The sequence below is a fragment of the Pagrus major genome, chromosome 24 (assembly GCF_040436345.1).
Source record: "Pagrus major chromosome 24, Pma_NU_1.0".
In the NCBI taxonomy this organism is placed as follows: Eukaryota; Metazoa; Chordata; class Actinopteri; order Spariformes; family Sparidae; genus Pagrus; species Pagrus major.
This window is the reverse complement of record NC_133238.1, coordinates 20,310,899-20,333,584: the sequence shown is the minus strand read 5'-3', so window position 1 is coordinate 20,333,584 and position 22,686 is coordinate 20,310,899. Positions and strand designations below refer to the sequence as shown.

Below are 22,686 nucleotides of genomic sequence, written 5' to 3'. Positions count from 1 at the left end.
ATGAGATCTGACACGTTGCACTACACCAGTGTTGTTTTCTACAAGTTTGTCCACCGTGAAGCACCAAAACAATAACAGAATATCCGTCAATCTTTCTGCCTTTTTTTGCTTTGACTACTCATTCATGATGTATCATTTTGCTTTCATTTAATAGATCCAGGATGAGTCCTCCACTGGCCACGAGACACTGCACCAGCTAAAAGGAACAACTCTCTAAATACTACGCGACACATTTTCTTGTTTCTTTTCTTGTAATGTTTGTATTGAGGTAAATTCATATTTCTTCTTCTTTTTTCCTCAATTTAAGCTGCAGGGTCTTACTGCCGTCTATTTTTATTAACTGCTATTTTATTACCATTACTATTTTTGCAGTTCGCACCTGCTGTCCTAGGAGCAGGTATTCTGTGTTTCGAATAGCGAAACACACGTTGCAGTGTATTTGCAACGTGTGTCTTCCACTGTATGTAAGGTCAGTTCAATTTCTCCTTTCTACCATAAAGCAATTTCAATGTTAAGCGAACCATACATTATTGTTTAGGCCAAAACACTTTGAGAAAAAGATATTTTTTGTTTTTGTCCACATTAGAGTATACATGGACTGACAGACGTGAGTACAGCACCACCTTAAAATCAATAATCTTGTGCCTTTTGGACATTTATCTTAATTCATCTTTCAAATTATCTATCCTAATTGCTAGATTTTAGGGTTTTTCACGGGACTGTTTTTCATTTTACATGTTCATTATCTATTAAATTAACGCTAATTGGAAAGTTTTAAATTATTTTCCCTTATATGAACATTTTAAAGGCTTTTTTAAGTGCATTACGTGCATAGTATATCTTTGTTGTATTCTTTAGTTTTTCTTTGCTCAGCAACTGACTCATGATATCATTGTTAATGAGGGTCACCACTTAAAGAAAGCTTGAAAAAATGAATGTATGAAATAATAAACTACCCATTAAGAGACATGTTAAACATATCAAACTGGAAAAGGTAAAACATTCTGTACTTAACAGGCAATGTTTGTCTAAAAACACACAATTGCAGCTGTCATATTTCTCCCTGCCTTTCCATCAATTATTCTCTCTCACACACTTGTTAATTAGGTAACCTGCCACTAATTAGAGGCATCAGTTAATTAGGGCCAACTAACCGCATGGGCTTCACAATGAGCAGCTGTGTATGAGTGTTTATGGGCACAAGATTGACATGTGGTGGGGGCGTAGTTGAATATGCGACCCAGGGGCACACACAAGTCTCCAGAAAACTGCTGTATTGTACACTTTAAACTTTAAAACTACCACAAGTTCTTTTATTTTGAAATCCTCCCTCTTGAAGGAGAAGAGAGACAAATCGAAGCAAAAACAGGACAAGGGAAGTGTGAAAGAGTCAGGGGAGAAAGATCAGCTGAAGTAAAGGCTCAGCATGTGCAGCAGATGGATGCCAGTGGCCGCCCAGTGACGTGACGATATCTACTGCTCTCCTCACATCTGCCACAACATCCCTCTGAGTGTGCGATCGTATGTAATTTACATCCACATCTGCCGCTAAAGCCCTCTGTGCATTACGTGACTGCTCGAGTTCAAAAGTCGGTGCTCTGTAAATCGCTCTCATCCACATTGCGTTCACAGAGCCGGAACAACATGTCAAAGGTTTGTCGTCAGTGTGTTAGTTACAGCAATGTGAGATGTAGCGCGACATGCACTACAGTGTCATTCATGAAAGTGTATTTTAATTTACAGTGTGCGAAACAGGATGTAAAGATTAGGAGTTGAGTTTAAGTCCAAATTATTTAATCAAATTTAGATTAGTGATGTCGTCAATGCACATACAAGGCTCAACAACACTATCAAAGGTATGAATGCATCGACAAAGAGCAGTTTTAGCGTTTCTAAAGGGCAATAACGAGCCAAAAAAAGAGTCAAGACCAACAACAAACTATATATTAATGTTAAAAATATCCATGACTAGCACAGAAGTCCAATAACAAAGCTCTACTCATGTCCGGGAGGTTATTTCTCCAATCAACCTCCAGGTTTACCCATCATTGTCCACATGAGCTTAAGACCAAGACCCCACCAAAGACTCGAATAAGGCTTTTTGTTTGAGGCGCAAACAACAGTCAGAACCTTCCTCTAAGCAACTCGACGGGCCTTTCTCAAACCAGAACCACCTCATTCCCACTCCATCATGGAGTGTACTCTGCAGTCACTCTTAAAGCTGAATGAAGGTGTTTAATAAGGTGTAGGGTAGCAGCAAACGGGACGCGCTTCCCTTTCTCTGGTGGAAAGAGGAACTGTCATACCTTTCCGTAATCATGGTTTCATATCAGCATCTTTTGGAAAGATAATTTCTTTTGTTTGTAGGCTAAAGATCTTCTCAGTTTTCACTCTGATGTCGCAGGAAACTTACATTCCTCTGGAGCATCGTTTATGACGAACACGACACAGTGGGGTCAGTGAGTCAGCATTGGTGTAGACTCACTGTTGGAGGTTTTTGTATCACACCTCCACTCCCTGCTAATTAGTTTGGGGTGGCAGATCTCCACGTAGGCACGTAAACAGGGTGGAAGTGGGTATGGAGAGGGTGTATGGGATGGTTTGAGAAAGGCCTATAGTCTCATAGAGGTGACCTCTCGCTCTCCAACACGGCTCGAGCTCAAGACTCAAGCTCCTCTCCAAGAGTTTGGTTCGAGACCAAGCGCTATGCGTGGAGGCGAGCCCAATATCTAGTTCGTTGTGCACCGAATCCGTCCTAGCTCTAGTTACTTCCCTACCAGATGTTTCTCGTCAAAAGAACCAGTCTAAGATGCCAGGGATCAGGAAAGGGGTCTTTGCTTGCCAACCAGCATGTAGTTCTTTCAAACTGTATCCGACCACGACCCACGGGTCAAGGCATGGCCACCAGAGGACCCTGGCAACATCCCCTCCAAGGTCTGGGCCCCAGTTTTCCTGCTCTGGGCGAGGTGCTGCAACTCCTTACGAGTTATTTTGCAGATTAAGATTTTAAAAATGTAAAAAAAATATACAGTTGAAATGTAGTTCTTTTAGTTGTGAGGCTGTCCACAACACACAAAACTCCAGCTAGAAAGAGAGATATTGTAAAACTAATATCTGACTGGCCCACACAGTTGTCCATAGTGGAAAGAGATGATACAGCACAGTACTCCTCTGCCCTCTATCAGCTGTGTGTGATTGTCTGTTTTCTCATCAGGGAGCCCTTTTTTTTCCCCACGTTGATCCACATCTGCTCCTGATCGTGAAAAGTAATATTTATCCAATGCAACATCTGACTCTCATTATTAAAACAAACACAATATGGAGCTGACTTAAAGGCCAAATCCCCGGATCAGAGTGTCTCGGCTACACACAGCAGAACACAAAATACTGGTCTTAGTTTACACACGATACAAACTGTCGAGAGTAAACGCTGGTGCGGCTCTGAGATCTTACAACCCCCCCCTGCTGTGAGCTCAGTCATCAAGAGCAACTTTTGATTAAACGTAAACAGCAGAACAAATCTGCTTTTGAATTTCAAGTCCTCTTACTGTTGCACAAGGGTGTAAATACAAACTGTAGAGATTGAAAAGATTAGAGGACTTTTTTTATTTTTAAAACGAACTTAACTGTTGCCCTGCGGTTGCAGTGCACACCCGGGGATGGAAAATTTTGAGTGATGCACAGGCTTGAAGTTTGAGATTGGAATATGAGAGGTGCTGGCTCGAGGAAGAGATTAGAGAGACTGTACTGTAACCAGAAGGTCACACGTTTGATACCCAGGACAGTTGTATGCCTTCTCAAAGCATCTAAGGTCAAAAGGCCAACTCAGTCTCTCTCAATACTTTAAAACTTGAGGTTGACAATATTTAAAAGGGGTCACAACTAACCATTTAAAAACACTTGCAATTAAATAGATCGTATCATACCATATTGCTTACCCTTACAATAAGGGCGCACGCACACTAGGCAATCTGTACCGTGGCCGAGCACATTTGACCCCTAAAGTCCAGTTTGTTTGGCTAGTGTGAGCGCTTCGTACCATGCTCAAGCACGGTACACTTCCTTGGAAGAGGTGTGCTTCGCCACGGTACGGTTGCTCATGCACGAGCACAAGCACGGGTGCGAAACGTCGACATGAAGAATAATAATGCGTATTACGCCGCCTTGCATAATCAAGAAATCCAGGAATGTGAGAGGGCTGTCTATGACCAAAACAACACAAAATAATAGGTTAAAAAGTCAGTAAAGTCATGTTCTCTGTGTTGTTTTCCATTGTGCTGCGACTGCAGTACGACGTGATGACGTTGCGGCTGGAGTGATGTGAGCGCAGGCCAGCGGGGGACTGGAGAGGAGAGACAATCGTGCTTCTGCACGGTACGGAGCAACTGGGCCAAGTGTGAGTGCGCCCTGAGTCTTTCAAGTGCTTGGACACAAGGGAAATCTTTGCATCTACATGTAACATTTCCATGACAACTGGAAAACTCCTGCTGATGAATCTCATGTGATAAGAGCAAAGGTCCCAGAACAACTACTAAATAGACCTTACGGTGAGATTAGTCATTTCTGAAAACAGCTGGGAGCAGTATTTTTTAATAAACTTCACTCACACAAGAGTTGGAGGACTATTTTCAACCAAAGATGAATACACATGCAGGGCCCGAGTTTTACTACGATGCAATGACCAGCACAAACAGCACTCCAACCATTTTGTATTCTCCTGATCTTGAGATTTGTCTTGACAATCCCAGTACGTCTTTACACGAAGAAAAGTATCGAATACCGCCAGCATTTGTAATCCTATGCCTCAAATAACTACAAGAAAATGCATTCAACCTTTATTTTACAGATTGACTGACTAGATTGACCCAATGGACCCTTCTGCACAGAAATAAACTGTCAGTTTTCCACAGAAGGACCAAACAAGGAAACTAAATTTCCAGTCAATCATTTCACGCAAAGCTGCTTTAACCACAATAAAAGTGATTTCAGTGCCGCAGCCTCAACTACAACTTAATCTGGGACAAATGTTGAATCTGAGCTAAAATTATTCTCAGGAGAAAAAAAATCCAATAATCATAAACTTGTGCTTGAATACATGTACTCGTCTATCTCTCACACACATACACACAGATGTTGTTTGTATTTAAAAAAAGCCCTCCTCCTGTCTTTCCCAGAATCCCTTGTTGTTTCTCCCAGCACGCTTGCAGGTTGCAGGGAGAAGAAGGAGGAGCTAAAATGTCAAAGGTCACCTGACAAAAATGTTCGATCTTTTATCCTCTCTGCATGTCTCTCTCTATCATCTACCACCTCTCTACCTCCCCTCTCTCTTCCCAGTATACGTTCACTCTGCCCTCCCTGTGTACGTGCGCGTTAACACTCTTCTTCTGGTCTCCAGGGTCATAAACTTTTTCATCCTGGGACCAAAACGCTTCGACAGATTTCCAATAAAGAAGCCAGACTTTTCCGCTTGATGAGTTCACAATGACATGCAGCAATTTAATGGCACAAAGTAAAATCTCAAAGTAGTGATTTAATGCAATTGAAGTTTTCAGTGCTATAATGAGATGTCACTTTTTGAAAGGATGTCATCTGACGTCCCTAAATTCAAATTTAATAATGCTTCTTCTCGAAAAGGACAACGGGTCAACAGTCCTTTATTGGAATTATCTTTTCCCCCCCCTCCAACCACATCACTTGTATTTTAGATCATTTAAATTAAATTCTGTCTACAATCTAAATCGGGATGTTGGCTCTTGACAACACTTGAGAAATGATGATTCATTGATCGCTGATGTAAATTCTCCTGCCCTCCTCATTTAGGGAGACAAAGGTCAGAGTTGGCTGCGTCAAAGATCAAACCTCCTCAATCTATTTCCTTTCTATTCTGTGGAGTTCTGACTTCTGTTGTCTCAGGTCCAATGATTCATCCTCTTAGAATAAATCTCTAGCTCCATCTAATGGATGATTTTGTGCAAGACAGTTACACTTGGACTCATTTATATCTGTGTCTATGGGGTCATGCAATCTATGCATTAAAAGGTTTTTTATTTTATATTCATCCCCAAAGTAAATTGTCAGAAATAGATTTTTCTTTCTCTACAAAGAAACAAATAATACCTGTGGAGTCAATTTGGTTTACTTCACTAATAGAGTTTGTGTGCTCGGTAACATTTGAGCTCTTACACGAATGTTATTAAATACTTGCCTGAAAAGGCTACACAATTAAAAGGTCATTTCTTTCGTTTTTAGCCTGAATCCCACTAGGCTGATCAGCATCTCTTCTTGTCATAAGATTTAGATTATATGAACAACCCTCATCTACCTATATCACCGCACATCTCCAAAGTAAGATAAATAATACAAACAATATAAATAATAAGCAGTGGTAGAGGAACAAAAAGTGGATTTATAAGCGTACTTTAAGATTAAGTAAGTCACACTTATTAAAACAGTTTTTGAACTGAAAAATGCCCAACTTGTTAATAACAAACCGACAATCGATTGCTGACTATCAATTAAAGAAATTGCAGTTTCCAAGCTGAAATAAACAATTCCACTACAGTGGCAGGTGAAGCGACATGGGAATGTGAATTTCCAAAAAACTGGATACCAATCCAAGCTCAGCCTTGACCTGGATGATACAGTGGGCTGCATGCTTACACTAAACCACTCTGAGAGCGTTGGCTTAACACTTGGATGCTTTTAAAGCCACAAAAGGTGACGTTGCATCAGTTATACACCAGAGTCTGTGCGGCTGCATTTTGGCTATAGTATGCACACCTTCTTGCATAGTCCAACTTTGTGGAAAGGAGCTTGATTGAACAGAAACAAAGTTTCCTTGGTGTCAAACAGGGTTGATTGACATCCCGTTAAGAAGCCTGCGGTTTCAATCATCTTCAGCGTTTGATATTGAAACCCAATCTGAGGACAAAGCGCAGCACTGTGCTCTTGATTGCTGGTGCGGTCATTGTACCTAACAGCTGCAGGGATGACTGCCTGGATGTCAGAGGTACCAGAAGCCTTAAATGGAGCCACTTCTGTGGTGTGAGTCCTCCAGATGACTCTATTGCTATTCATTTAGCAAATTGTTTACTGACACATGCTTGTTTGTGGTGGTTATCTATTTTTTTTAACTTCCATTTCTCTGAATTATATCTGTGTTCCAGATGCCAACCGTTGCAAAGTGATCTAAGCTATGTGACCAGCACTGAAGGTCTATGACGACAGTTTGCAGTTGTCGCACTGGCTTGAGCTGACCAAAACACTCCACTTGAAGAGATATCTTAGAGAGCTATCGTCTGAGAATGCAGGCGATGAGTGTCCACACCGGATGCAAACATGTCATGGTGGGAGGCCATTGTGAACTGTGTAAGAAATAGAAACAATGAGTAATCCTTGTTTCACTTGGTATTTAACGGCTATCTGCACTATCAAAGTAGCTGAATTCAAATAGGCAGTAAGAGCATTTTATCCTTCATGTTTGAAATGCAGATGACCCATTAAAACTGTTCCCTAACACCCTGATAGTGAGGATGTCTCTTGCCAGATCATAATGGGCTTAAATGCTTCTAACACTCAAGCAGTCGTTTCCTTATCAGTGTCCCATACATCACTGAGAACAGCCTCAGCTTATAGAGGCAATCACTTGGCACATGCCATGGCTGTAATGGTGTGTGACACCATCTCTCTTCTGTTTTACTTTCATGTCTATAATGACAAATATTGGTACGAACTTTTTTGACGGATGATTAAAAGCTCAATGGTCTAAACTGAGCTAAATGTACAGCTACATATTAGTTCACTGATATGAAAAGTAAGTGGCAGAGGTGGGACTTTTATTTGAAAATGATAAGTAAGTCTAAGGTCAAGAATAACAAGTGCCGAGTCAAGTCCAAGTGCTATTGTGCTACTACTTACCACACTTTAACCAAGTTGCAAATCCTTTTTGATTTTGTGAATCTTTTGTGTTTTTAGCATCAAGCAGTTGCTCGACTTGAGAGTATGTGGAAGTGAAAATGTTGTTAATGCTATTTTGCCTCTAACAAAAGATCAACTTTATTTCTTAATCAAATTATTTCTGATTAAGCCACTAATATATCCCTCAAGGCCATTGAGAGACATTTTTCATATGTGTAAAAAAAAGTGTGTGTGAAATTGTATAGATGCATAGTGGTTCCCAAACTTTTTGGCTTGTGACCTCTTAAAATGAGGCCTGTTCATCTTGATGATTTTTAGAGGCCTAGAGGGGAAATTATCAAGCAAAGTGGTAACAGTACTTAATAGTAGTTTAGTGATAAAAACATATGTGTTTTGTTTCCTATCTTTTCAGTCATCTTGTGACCATTTAGTTGCTTCTTGACTTCTGTCCCTGAGGTCCGTAAACACCATAAATATAACCACAAAATGTTTGACCTGAGTATTTCTACAATCCTGCCTATGAGCTGTTTGGGGATCTGCAAAAAGCCTAAGGAGCGATTTCTTGGTGGGTTTAAATATATGAACTACTTGAAGGATTCCCATTGTGAATTTTCAAACACAGATGGGGGGCCTCCCTTGTGTTCAGATAACTATGTTCTCAGCATTTTTGTGATACAGTCTCAAACATTGTGTGACAATTTAACCATAATAACTCCTTATTACATTGATGTCACTACAAATTGTCCCTATTTATGGGTCAACGTGACTCATGACTCAAGGAGCTCCAGCAGGTGGGGTGTCCTTTCTCTTTTGAGGTTTAACTCAGGCTATCTGTTAAGCTGAGTGATCCATCGCAGAGCTCGGCCTCCCCTCTATCTTTAGTGAGCCACCGTCTGTGAATGGAGAGCCTAACTTTATCTCGCCCACTGTCATAGAAGCTGCTGTTATTTTTAGGGGGTGGCTTGCAGTGGCAGCAGCTGTGAAAGCATTTAATGCCCCCCCACCCCCCATTCCAACTCTCTCTTGCTCACTCTTTAGCTGTCGGACAATGACAGTATCAGAGCTGACGCACAAACCAAGCACTTGGCTGAAAGACAGTGGTCATTTTCCTCTCTGCCACCTGCAACCAAACGCCATTTGGAGGGGACGCAACCAAGAGATGATACTTGTTATTACGGGCCATCCAGTGTGAATGAGGACTTAATTTTTCTCACGTGCTTTGACTCTCAGTGACCAGGAGGTGTGTCACAAGTGAGCCAGAATCTAAAAGCAACAAGCCAAACAAGAAAGGAACACAGCTGAAGAGTCTCACTGAGTTCTACAGAGCGACAGAAGGAATATCTGCCATTTCTACAAGTCGAAGAATAATTGAAAGAAGGGCCAAAAGGTCATATGAATTAACTGATGCCAGCTTGAACATTTTGAGGGCATCATCTTTAAGTTAACATCACAACATCGACGAGATGTTTTGAAGTCTTCTTAAAGACGCACAGAAGTGGTAAGTTTATCTTGTGAATGTTCTTTAATGGATAATTAGAAAAGGGTCAGTTTTCTGGTAAGTTTCATGAGCTCCCCATGTCTAGATCTTGCTTGACATTCTAGGCTTGCTTAAGTAGAATAATTTCCATCCATGCGCCCACAAAATGCTCAATGAGTCATAAGACTTTAGAAATATCTGACATGCTACGTGAAGAGCTATTTTCTAACAGAGACATGAGCGCATGCCTATATGGTCCATGCTGTTTGGAGGATGTGCATTAGATGGGAGTGTGGTGCGTCATATAGCGGGGATGGTGGCCATTCTTTTAATGCCAAAAGAAAGATGTCGACAACATGAGGGAGACAACGTGTTTTCCAATGGTTACTAGAAAGATCAAATCATAATCCCTAAGAAAGCAAGAAGTTTTTACCAAGAAAGAAGAATTTCGTTTTAAATAATGATTGACTTAGGACCAACAATGCAATCAATAGATAAGAAAGCCAATCAGGAAAGATGCTGTTGACATACATACTCCATACATACATACAAAGTGACTCCAGGTGTGTCACTGCACAGTTTGTGTGCTATGTGGCACATTGGCTCCCGTGTCTGTTTTTGGACAGACTAATTTATAAATACACTCTTCAATGAGTTACAGCACCAGCTGTGAGACAACTGAGATAGTTTGCCTTGCTCAAAACCTACTTTACTAAACCACCAAGCATGTGATAAACACTTTACTAAATCTCAGTTAAGCCAAGGTAAGTATGGTAGGTATTTTGAATAGTTTAAACATTTTAATACATCTCTTCTGTGCAGTGAATCAGATCAGATGAACCAGGTCATTTTAAAAGCACATTCCAGTTTTTTCTCTCAAAAATATGTCACATTTGAAATGTGTCACAACAGTGAGAAAGCTCCATTCCAACCAATATTATGTAGAAATTTAGTATTTACATTGTGATGTCAAGTCAAGTGGTCTGGGCAAGGTCTGTTTTGTTTGAGTTCCCATTGATTGCCAGCTAAAATATACTTTTTCTACATGTTACAGCCCCTTCACCAACAGAAAAGGCTCTAATCGAGGCAAACCTACAACAAAAGACATTTCTTCATTTGAACCAGAGAGAGGGTGACATCACCATGGATATTTTTGGAGGTGCTCCTCGTGTTTTGGGTTACCCACGCCCTGTTTTGGCACAGTGCGGCACTGTTGCAACCCTCAGGTGTCAAATCGATGGGGATCCTCACCCTGATGTGATCTGGGAGCGTAAAAACATCCAGATCTTGTCTGACGGACACTACAAGCTCTCAGAGGAAGGGAAAGCTTACCTGCTGACCATTACTGGAGTGACCCCACAGGATGCTGGCCAGTATATTTGTAAAGCCAAAAATAGTATAGGTGAAACCTATGCAGCAGCCTCACTCAAAGTGGAAGGAGAGGCCCAGCCACAGGAAGGGGGGCAAAGGCAATCAGGGGTCAATGGTGTGACGCAACCAATGAAAGAAAATGGAGAACTCGAAGGACACATGAATGGCTACTGCACAGTGCAAAATGGTGATCAAATGAAAGAAAACGGAGAGGCGCTGAATGGAAAGCACAAGTGGAACACCAAGAATGGGGTAAAACCAGAAGAGGTAGACTTAACGCCTGATGATAAACCGCGATTCCTCATCAAGCCCCTTTCTCTGCGCGTGGATCGAGGAGAAGATGCTGCCTTCTCCTGCAAAATCTGGGGTACTCCTCTTCCTGAAGTAACATGGGAGAAAGATGGAAAGAAGCTGAATGACATCTTTGAGAGTGCACACTTCAGCGTGAGCAATCAAGATGGCGGCTGGTTCCAGCTCAAGATCTACAGGACACGCATGCCAGACAAAGGTGTCTACACCTGCAGGGCCATCAACTGCTACGGTGAGGCCTTGGCCGGCGCTGTCCTTCTTGTCGAGCCCGTACCAGAGCGGGAGGAAAGTAAAATGTCCTCAAATAGCCACACTAACAGCCAGTGGTCGCCAAAGCACAGGGGTGGGAGGCTCAGTTTGTCGAGGCTTACAGAGGAATCAAGTGTCAATGCTTCAAAAGCCAAGAAGTTTGCAGTGGCAGAGGGGAAACACGCAAAGTTTCGCTGTTTTGTGACAGGGAAGCCCAAGCCAGACATCATTTGGAAGAAAGATGGGGTTCACTTGGAGCCCGGGAGGCGTCATCTGATATTTGAGGACCGAGAGGGATACTACACACTGAAGGTTCTGTACTGTAAAGTGCAGGATACAGGGCTGTATGTCTGTGCAGCATCAAACGCTCTCGGGAACACCCTCAGCGCTGTTCACCTGTCTGTCAAAGGTAGGCCATACCTGCCTGTGCTTTCATAAAATCAGGTTTTCTATTTGTAACTGGCTAAACACACAAATTTCTTAATGTGACAACATATTTAAAATGTTATCACAGTTCGAAACACCAGTGGATTGATAGATGGATGGAAAACCAATGCTTATGTGATCCAAAATATGAACAACAGTTCAAACACGAACAACAACACATTTCAAGAACTGTGCCAGTTACATTCTTGTCATTGGTCGTGATTATTTTCAAAAAAATAAGGGGTCACATGAATGAATCATTAGGTCAATGATTTGTCCAACCACATAGATAAAACATTAGGTCATAAGCTGCACTTGTGGGCTAATTGCTTTGTGCGCGTGTTGAAATGCATGGCATCATGTTTTAAAGTGGTTAATCATTTTGTCCTAATCCCTTTATAATGGGCAGATAACTCAGGGTCACATATCTTTTCGTATGCACAGTGCCGCAGTGTGCCAGCTGCCTCTATCATAAGAGTCAGTTTAGGCCTGAGGTCAACATGCCAGTCCTTAATATACAGATAATATGGAGTGGCATTGCAGCAACTGGGCGCTGCTTAGAAAGTTATCAGTGGTGGCATGAGATATTCAAACAAACTGAAAGAGTTTGTACTAAGTTTGTGCCAGAAAGTCTCTATCAAAAATATTACAGTAAAAGCTTAAATCAAATTCATATCACTTACCCAAATCTGCTGTTATTCCCCTTGTTCTTCAGGCCCAGCTGTGCGCTTTACACGTCCATTAAAAGATGTAGAAGTGAGGGAGAGGGATGTGGCCGTGCTGGAGTGCGAGGTACCCGATGAGTCAATTCCATCTGCCTGGTACCTGGAGGACCAGCGGCTGATGCCCAGCAATAAATACGGGATGGAGCAGAAAGGAACGAAAAGAAGACTGACCATCCATGATGTCGGGACAGATGACGATGGAGTGTATCTCTGTGAGATGCCTGATGGAGGAAAGAGCATTGCTGAGCTATCAGTTAAAGGTAAGTTGTCCTTAATGTGGGTGTGCAGTTTTTTAGATTAGAAAGACAAGAGAAACTTGAATGCATTAAAGATTAAACATTAACCATCTCAACTTCCATCAGTTTAATTATGTCATGTTAGATGATCTCTGGAAAATGAAGGCCGTTAAATTTCATAATCAAAATACTTGTCACCTGCAAGTCGAAAGAGGAAACTAGCTTTTAAGCTTGCCTTAAATAATTAAGTAGCATTGTAGATATGTTTTAGCTTGATGTAAAGTTGTAAATCCACAATAGATAAGAGCTGAATGTTGAACATAAGTGGAACAGAAAGTTTAGCAATACACTTAATAATATAAAAATACACTGAATATAAAATATTTTTTCTACTTACAGGCACTATTGTTCGTAAACTTCCCCGGAAACTGGAAGTCCTGGAGGGTGAGAACGCTGTGTTCTGTGTAGAGGTGGAGAGCGATGAAATGGAGATCCACTGGTTCAAAGATGGTTTTAAGCTGCATGAGTCTCACCAGACGATCCTGAAGTCTTTCGGGAAAACTCACATTCTGGTCTTTGTCAACGTGGCCTACCAAGACTCAGGGGTAGTGACGTTTGTCGCAGGAAGATCCAAGACCTCATCACGTCTCAAGGTCAAAGGTACATTCAGAGAGCACTAATGTATATGTTGGTTTCCCAGTTTCCAGCTAAAATACTTGTATTACATTCTGGATTTCAAGAACTTTTTTGGACAAACCCTTTGTGACATTTTGTGGATTAATTTTTCTTACAAATGTCTGATTGGATTTGATACTGGGTGGCTTCTTAACAACTAGCTCAAGTCATAATCATTCATACCCATCATATTTTTTGTCCTCTCTGTCTTTTAGCCACAAGACATTGCCCTCCCATCTGCCCTGTGGGAGTCAAAATGGACATGGATCGACCCAACAGTGCCCTGCTTACCTGGACGCCTGCGCCCAACAGCCAGACCTCCACCCGATCCGTCTTTGTCGTGGAGAGACAGGAAGTGGGATCCCAAGAGTGGCAGAAGTGTTTCACCACGGAGAACGCCACTTCCGCTGAGATCGCCGGCGACAGCGTGCAGTGTGAAGGCGATTACCGGTTCCGTGTCTGCTGCATCAACAAGTATGGGCGGAGTGGCCATGTGGAGTTTCCCAAAGCCGTCCATCTGGGTGAGGAACCTACTGTGAAAAAGAAATGTGTATCTAATGTAACTCTAACAAGCCCATCTTCAGTGATATTCAGTGAAAACCAATGGCGACCAGGAAGGGAAAATGCCTCCTGGTCGCCATTGACAGCAATGATATAGGAACACAGAATCTTTTATTAACTTGTAATTCTGCTTTTTCCGCTTAGTTCCTGGGCCAAAGATTCACAGAAGTCTCAAAGGCTGTGAGGTTATGGAAGGAGAAGACGCTCACTTCTCCATCGAATTGTCTGCTACAATGGTTGGAACCTGGTTTCTGAATAGTGCTCAACTGCAGCATGGTGGACGGTATTCAATAAAACAGTCCCAAACAAAGCACTCATTGGTTATCCATGAAACTTGCACTGCAGAGGATACAGCAGAGGTCACGTTCATAGCCAATGGAGTCCGGGATTCAGCTGTACTCAATGTTAAACGTAGGTTTAAAAATCTGTTATTTCTGTTAAATTTAGCACGTGATGGATGCATTTATTTGGAATTGATTTTTTTACGCATATTTCTTTTCAGCTGCGGTGGTGAAATTCAGCCCTATGTCAGACTCAGACAGCAATAAGAAGGTGGACATTGGTGATGCCATTGTACTCTACTGTGAAGTCTCCCACTCCTGCGCAAAGGTATCGTGGTTCAAAGACGGCGAGGAGCTCCAGGTAGCCGATGGCCTCAACATCCAATCAGATGGGAATATGAGGAGGATTGTGATTCAGTCAGCTGATGCATCTAACTCTGGGGTTTATACATGTGAAACTTCAGGAGATGTCATCAAATTCAACGTGAATGTTGCAGGTAAAGGGTTGTTTGAATGTGGATACATTTCAGGCCTTTGAATTTCAGTCAAATTAAATTAGTGCCTTTTTAAAATTATTTTTATATTACAACAGCTGGTTTCAACAACTAGTTAAACTATGTTTAATGTTTTTTTATTTAACCAAATTGTCGTAAGAATATTTTGAATCTCAAGGAAACAAATTCATCATCTTGTACCTTCGGTGCCAGCATTTGACATCCATTTCTCCGACCTCGATTTTTTTCAGATCGTCCAGTGGAGTTCACTCCGGTCCCAGAGGAGGAGCTACATAAGAGCAGCATGGAGCTGGACCCCGTGGTGCTGCTCTGTCATGTCTCCACAGATGATGCTGAAGTCGTGTGGTAAGTCAGTTGGGGAGTGAATACCTGTCCGAAAAATGTATAGTAATTAACTGTAATGACTGCTTGTGTGTACTTGTGTACATTGCACTGAATAGATGCACACATCAAACTTCACACAGAATCTATAATAAACAATCTTCTGTGTAGTAGCTCATACAGAGCGATCAAATTTACTTTTAAAACAGATGAGCCATTATTCAAGTTATGAGTTTTATCATTTTGAATTTAGTTTACAATTCACAATTGTCTGCGTCTGATTTGGTGTGTCTCAGGTATAAGGACGGATGTGAGGTCCAGCCCAGTGACAACATCACTCTGCAGGCAGAGGGAACCATGAGGAGGCTGATCATCCGCTCTGCAGAGACCTCAGATGCTGGCAGCTACACCTGCCAGGCAGGAAACAACAGCATCGAGTTCACTGTCAATGTCAGAGGTACAAGAACCTTTCCAACTCCTGTTGGTCCAAGTACTGTTTAAAGACTCGTATACATGTACATTTTACACTCTGAACTCTCTCTACTTCCTCTTATTGCGAACGCAGAGCCTCCAGTGATGATTGTCGAACCGAAGGATGATATTGTGATGGAGAGATATATCTCAGAGGAGATCCACCTGCAGTGTGAGTTGTCTCGTTCCAGTGGGAAGGTGCGGTGGTTCAAGGACGGCCAGGTGGTGGAGGAAAGCAACAACGTCAAGCTGATATCTGAGGGTCCTTACAGGAGGCTGACCATCCTCAGTGGCTCGGCGGAGGATGGCGGAGAATACGTCTGTGAAACAGACGGAGACTCTGTCTTTTTCCAGCTTACTGTCAAGGGTAAGGCTGAACTTTCCCTGTGTGCACACTTCTGATTAAGCCATACATCTAATACAATTGTGCAGAATCCCTAAGTATTTAAAAGGATATTTACATCCTCTTTTTCCAGAACCACCAGTAAGAATCATTTCACCCAGTGAATCAGAGCTGGAACTGACCCACTTGGCTTCCAAAAGGCTGGAGCTCAGCTGTGAAATCTCTCATGCGGATGCCCCTGTCCGGTGGTACAAAGACAGCCTGGAGGTAGATGAGGGTCATAACTTGATCCTGGAGGTAGATGGGGCCAAACGCCAACTGGTAATACCCCTAACCACGGTGGACGACACAGGGGAGTATGTATGTGACACCGAAGATGACTCTGTGGCCTTCCTGGTGACTATTACAGGTAAGAATGAGGACACAGGCAAAATAATAAATGGAAACTCAATAAATTGATAGAATTTTTGATGTAATTTCTATCTATAATGTCCTCATTTTTTATTTAGAGCCACCAGTGACGCTTACTCGTCCAGAAAACATGCCTGACAAACTGGAAAGTTTTGCTGGCGAACCAATAGTGCTGGAGATCAAGGTGTCCCGGCCAAATGCTGAAGTCAAGTGGTGGCTAAATGGCAGAGAAATAGAGGAGAGCAGTAATGTCACCATCACAGAGGATGGGCTCACCCATCGTCTGACAATTCACTCTCCCACCCCAGAAGATTCTGGGAAATATACCTGTGACGCTTTTGATGATAAAATCGATTTCCAGGTCAAAGTTTCAGGTAAGAGGCAATGTCACGTCAGCTTTAGAGATGATTTCTGTCACATAATGCGATTTCTGACTGTCAATATGTAATTCTGCATCATCAGAGCCTCCAGTGAAGATCCTAAGAAAGTCAGAGATTAAGACAAATCTTAAATCCCTGCTTTCTGATGACATTGAGCTGGAGTGTGAGCTCTCAAGAGCCAATGCTGTTGCCAAATGGTACAAGGATAACTGTCGTATTGAGGGCGATGAAAGGTACTGCGAAGAGGAAGAAGGTGCTTTTCGCTCGCTGGTTATCCTTAATGCTGAACTTGGAGACTCAGGAGAGTATTTTCTGGATGTCGGAGATGACAGTATCAGCTTCCAGGTTACGGTAGAAGGTAGAATTGATTTAGTGACTTTTTCAATTAAATGATTCGGATTAAAAGCTGTTTCTTAAATCGATCACCTGTCTCCTCTTCTTGGCCGTAGAGCCTCCAGTGAAGATCGTGGGCAACTCAAATGAAACTGACTATCAGGAGATGATGGCAGGGGAAGAGCTGATCCTAGCCTGTGAAGTGTCCCGTGCCAACGCCCCTGTCCAGTGGTACTGCAATGACAAGCTGCTTACCAACGACTCCCGTACTAACATTGAGAGCTCCGGCACTCTGAGGAAAATTGTCATCTCGAATATCCAGCACTCAGATTCTGGGAAGTATGTATGTGATGCTGTGGATGACAAGATGATCTGCGTTTTTAAGATTCAAGGTAAAAACTCACAAGACATCTCGAGAAATATGATTACCAATACCATCACAAGATTGCCTTATATATGACTCCATTTCTTTCTCTATCAAAGAGGCTCCAGTCACGTTTGTGCACAGGAAGGATGACATTGTTGTGACGGGTTACGAAGCAGAGAGCATGACCTTGACGAGCTACGTATCTAAGGAAAGCGCTCAAGTGCGTTGGCTGAAAGATTGGACTCCTGTTGAAGGCGAGCGTTTCAAAGCACTCGTGGAGGGCCATGAGCGCACTCTTACCATTGAGCCTTTGAGGCGCTCTGATGCTGGCGAGTACACCTGCGATGTCAACACGGACCAGATCCACTTCAGCTTGCTGGTGAAAGGTTAAAAGTTATTTTTCATCTTGTCAACTTCACACACACCTCAGTTTGGACTTAAGAGCCGTATTAACTTTGTTCTTTTGCGTCACAGAAATGAGAATCAAGTTTGTGAGGCCACTCCGGGACACTGTGGCCCACGCTGACGGCATGGTGACACTTCGCTGTGAGGTGTGCAAGCCAAAAGCAGACGTTCAGTGGCTGAGGAATGGTGTGGAGGTGGTTCCAAGCCGGAGGTTCTCCATCCGGGCGGATGGACTTGAGCGAAGCTTGACCATCCACCGTTTAACTAGGGAGGATGCTGGGGAGTACGCCTGCGAGTCAAGAGATGACCGGACTGCTGCAACGCTGAGAGTAGAGAGTAAGTATGCCTGGACTCAGATTTTCTTTCTTTTCTTGTGTGAGGTAGCAGGTCCATGAACTTTTCTTTTGTCTCTTCAGTGCCTCGAGTGGTGGAGTTCCTTACAGAGCTCCACAACACCACTGTGCTTGAGGGAGAAGATGCCACCTTCAAGTGTGTGGTTTCTCCTGAGGATGTCCAGTTGGTCTGGATCATGGACAATGAGCCTATCACCCTGGGCGATCGCTGCCAGGCAAACCAGAACGGCCTGTGCCACACCTTGGTGATCAAGAAGTGCCAGATGTTGGACTGTTCGAAGATTACAGCTGAGGCAGAGGGACAAATAAGCAAAGCCACCCTCAAAGTTCAGGGTAAGGCCATTGAATGAAGCAGAGGATGTGGTGTTACCAGAATTCTCAGGAGTTCCTTGTAACTTTTATTTCTGTCTGGTATTTTCAGAGGCTCAAGTCATGTTTACAAAGAAAATGGATGCAGTCATGGCAGAAGAGTTTGGAGATGCCACGTTGGAGACGGAGATCAGCCTTGAGATGGGAGAGGTCCAATGGATGAGGCAAGGAGTGGTCATTCAACCAGGCCCCCGATACACACTGGCCCAGAATGGCTGCAAACGTACTCTGACCATCCAAAACCTGACTCTATCAGACCGGGGAACCTATCGCTGCGAGACTCTGCATGACCGGACACAGGTCAAGCTCAATGTAGAACGTAAGTGGTCCGAGGTGGCGTGTGGGTGGTATGTTGCCAGAGATGTTTAGGCATGAATAGTATATGGGTTGAGGGCTAATCTCTCTATGCTTTATACTACATTACTTAAAGTTAGGGTGAGCGATTGTGGACAAAGAGTTGATTGTTGAGTCTCATTCCTAGGTCGTCAATTGCTAAAGTTTACCAAAACATCTTTCTCTAGAATCGCTAGCCCCACCTTTAAGGACATTAAATCAATTTTGGTTTATTTCTTTGATGAACACCAGCGTCGGTGATGATTGTTTTGATTTATCTATTTTATTTCTGATTAAAGGTCCACTTCCACATCAAAAATGAGGGATGCTTATAAGAGAGCCCCAGAGCCCAAGACAGCATTTTCATATTTCAAGTTGTGTCTGACTTACAGATCAAACAATTAAGAAATGTGATTTACAATGATATAAAATGGATAAAAGCAGCATCACATCACATTTGACAGAAAAGGGAACCAATGCATCATTGCATGATGAATAAACTCAATGATTAATAAAAGAAACAAACACATTAGTTGTTTCAGCACTAATAGAAATACTATCCAAGTATTATTTTCAAATACTTTCTAATCTTTGGCGTCCAAACAGAACATTAAAATGAGCAGCAATTATTGTGGACTCAGTGTAGTGTAGCACATTGTGGCTGGCATCTCATCCGACATGGATGAGTTCTAGGTAACTGAAGAACAGTACATACTTTGTGTTTTTCACAGTAAGTCACAGTGCAAAAAGATGCTAAGAATAGCAGGGCTAGACCTGTATGTGTGAAAAGGTTTTTGAAACACAGCCATGCTGTTATACAATAGTGTGCTGAATGACACAGTGACAATGGACCGTGGAGCTCCAGTAGGTGTTGTTTTTGTAACGTGATAAACTGAGCCGAGTCTATATTTGAACCACCTTTTGTTGTCCTTGAAACACAGCGTTCTTTCAATGTACTGTGAAATTGTTAAAGAAGTGTGGTTGTATTTAAAATGCATTATATTAAAATGGATTTAGGACTTATCCTTCAAATCCGTCTTTTATGAATGTCTGGATAGTTTTATTTAACCCTGATACCATTCCTAAGAAGCACATTATTATATATACTTATATAACACTCTCTCAATACACTCCTCATTTCTTCCAATCCAGCACGTAAAATCTGCATCCGTAAAGGCCTAACTGACCAAGAAACCTTTGAGCGAGAGACTGCCTCCTTCGAGGTGGAGCTCTCCCACACAGATGTGGAAGGCATCTGGCAGAAAGACGGCATCCGGGTGAAACCGAACAACCAGTGGCGGGTGAGCACCAACGGGCTGGTCCACGGCCTCACCCTATCCAACCTCACCTTGGAGGACACAGGCACTATTGTCTTCTCAGCTGAAGGGGTGCGCACCACTGCTAGGCTCACTATTAAAGGTGAATACTGGCTCTGTTGTGCATTATGGTATGGATAAAGGATGATTTGTGGTTTGTTTTCAAGCATAATGGTATTAAATCTTAATTCATTTCACTGTGGACTGATAGGAAACCCCTTTAAGAACATTTTAATCAATTCTGGACTCAAACAAATTGATTGTGATGTAGTGCTCACATAGCTTTTGAGAAATCTAACCATATGAGTGATTTATTAGGTTGTTGATTGGTTGGTTAATTGATTGGATTTGCTAAATTGACAGAGACTCCGGTGTCTATCCTGAAAAACCTGACTGACGTCCGCGTGGAGGAGGAATTTCCTGCCACTCTGGAGTGCGAGTTCTCCAGACAAATCCTCGAAGTCAAGTGGCTTAAGGTAAAATAAATCAGGCTCATTGGAGAAAAATGCTTTAAAAGATTTACAGGAATGGCAACTGGTTTTAGACGTGTGAGGAATACCTTTATCTCTTCCTGTGAATCAGAATGGGAAGGAGCTGAAGCCTGGGAAGAACTGTCGGATCTACTCCATGGGCCGGAAACGGTTCTGTCAGATCATGCAATGCTCCCTGGCTGACTCTGGCACCTACACATGTGACGCTGGGGAAGTCAACACTTCCTGCTCACTGGAGGTTTATGGTAAGACGGGCCTCTGCAACACACATCACATTAAATATTAAAAAGAAATTCAAACAACAAAGTTACATTTTTACAGATATTTATGACTTTAGGGCTCCTCTATGTTGCTTTGTGTGTGCAAGTACTGAAACAGTGTGTGTGGCTTATTAAACATCTCCACATAGTGGTTGTAATGCTTATTATCTTTCTGTTTTTCCTCACCTAACAGAGCATAAGTTGGAGATAGTGCAGGATCTGGAGGACCTTTACATTCAGGAGGACCAGAACGCTGTCTTCATGTGTGAGGTGTCTCTGGAGGATGTTACCGGGGAGTGGTACAGAGACGGCCACAAGATCCGGCCCACGAGCACCATCAAGATCCGCACTGAAGGTCAGAGAAGAAGATCTCTTATCACTGATCAACCTAAATAGGAAACAATGCAGGAAAAGTGTGAAAACATGCAAGCTCAGAGACTGTTAGAGTGCAAACTCCTTCATATAGGCAGGGGGAATCCAGTACTCCTTCAACTAGTGCATGAAGGAGGACCTCTGGTGGACATAATAGGGGATAGTAAGACCTTGGAAGGAGCAGAGAACAAGATATACACTGTGTAAAGTGAAAAATCAAAGGGAAAAACAGCCTCTAGAACAAGTCTGTTGTTGTTTTTCTTCAGGGACCAAACACTTCCTACTGATGTGCAACGTCAAAGCTGAAGATGCTGGGGAAATCCGCTTTGCAGCCAGGGATGTTGAATCTACAGGATACCTTGAGGTAGAAGGTAAGTCAATTTTAAACTCTTTTTTTTGGTTCAACAGCTTAAAAAGGGTCAAATAACAAATCTGAAACATCTTTCTCTTGTTTTAGAGCTCCCTGTTACCATTGTAAAACCCCTGCGAGATCGAACAGCCCTGGAGAAACACCGTGTGATCCTTGAATGCACTGTGTCCTCACCTCGCTGCAGCGCCACCTGGTACAAGGGCAGGGAGGAACTGGTTCCCTCGGATCGGGTGGAGATGCTGGCCGACGGCTGCTCCCTGAAACTGGTGATCAGTCAGGTGGCTGTGGAGGATGAGGGAACCTATAGTGTCGAGGTCGGGGAGCACACGTCCAAAGCCAAACTGATGGTGGAAGGTGAGTTGGGAGGTCCAGACGTCTTTCTTATTTTCCTTCATACCTGGTTAACTCTTCTTTCTCTCCGTGCTGCTGCAGCCCAAGCCCTTGTGATGGTCAAAGAGCTGGAGGACGTGGAGGTAACCGAGCCCGAGCCTGCATGTTTCCAGTGCGAGGTGTCCGTCGACATAAACAAGCCTCCCGTCTGGACTCTGAACGGAGAGACCCTTCAGTCGGGCCCCTCTGTCCGCCTGGAAGACCACGGGACAATCCACAAACTCACCCTGAAAGACACCAGCATGGACATGAGTGGGGTGGTGAAGTTTACCCTGGGCAAGGCAAAGAGCAGCGCCCAGCTCAGTGTGAACTAGAGGAAGATCGAGAAAAGAAAGTGACTCAAAGAGAAAGTGACCAGAACCAGAACTGCTCATCACGCCTTAAACTTGTCAAGATCCACTTGTCATGTTTAGATGATGATGTTTATTTCAAAATGAAGGTATTCAGTGAAGTTAGAGTAACATTTTGAACCTTGAGTCAAGTTATTCCTTTTTTTATTTATTTGCCTGATTATGATGTACAATTGACTTTACATTCTTGTATGCTGATTCTGATGAAAATCCCCCCCCCCCCGCCAAAATAAAACAAAAAGTAACAGTGGTTAGCATAAAATACATGTCATTAATGTTTCCTGTTTAAGGAGGGAGTCCATGAGAATC

At 42.7% G+C, this 22,686-nt stretch overlaps 1 protein-coding gene across 1 annotated transcript; it reads left to right on the top strand.

Moving 5' to 3' along the window:
* Nucleotides 1-10,537: 10,537 nt before the first annotated feature.
* On the top strand, nt 10,538-22,341 carry obsl1a (obscurin like cytoskeletal adaptor 1a). Its single transcript, XM_073462122.1, has 23 exons — nt 10,538-10,880; nt 10,944-11,732; nt 12,465-12,734; nt 13,110-13,370; nt 13,601-13,906; nt 14,091-14,357; nt 14,449-14,724; nt 14,973-15,087; nt 15,360-15,520; nt 15,629-15,901; nt 16,011-16,286; nt 16,387-16,662; nt 16,751-17,026; nt 17,118-17,393; nt 18,190-18,459; nt 18,548-18,814; nt 19,981-20,247; nt 20,508-20,620; nt 20,727-20,880; nt 21,089-21,250; nt 21,534-21,638; nt 21,725-21,991; nt 22,070-22,341. The coding sequence occupies exons 1-23, from the start codon at nt 10,538-10,540 to the stop codon at nt 22,339-22,341; spliced, it is 6,042 nt and encodes a 2,013-aa protein (XP_073318223.1).
* Nucleotides 22,342-22,686: the final 345 nt, after the last annotated feature.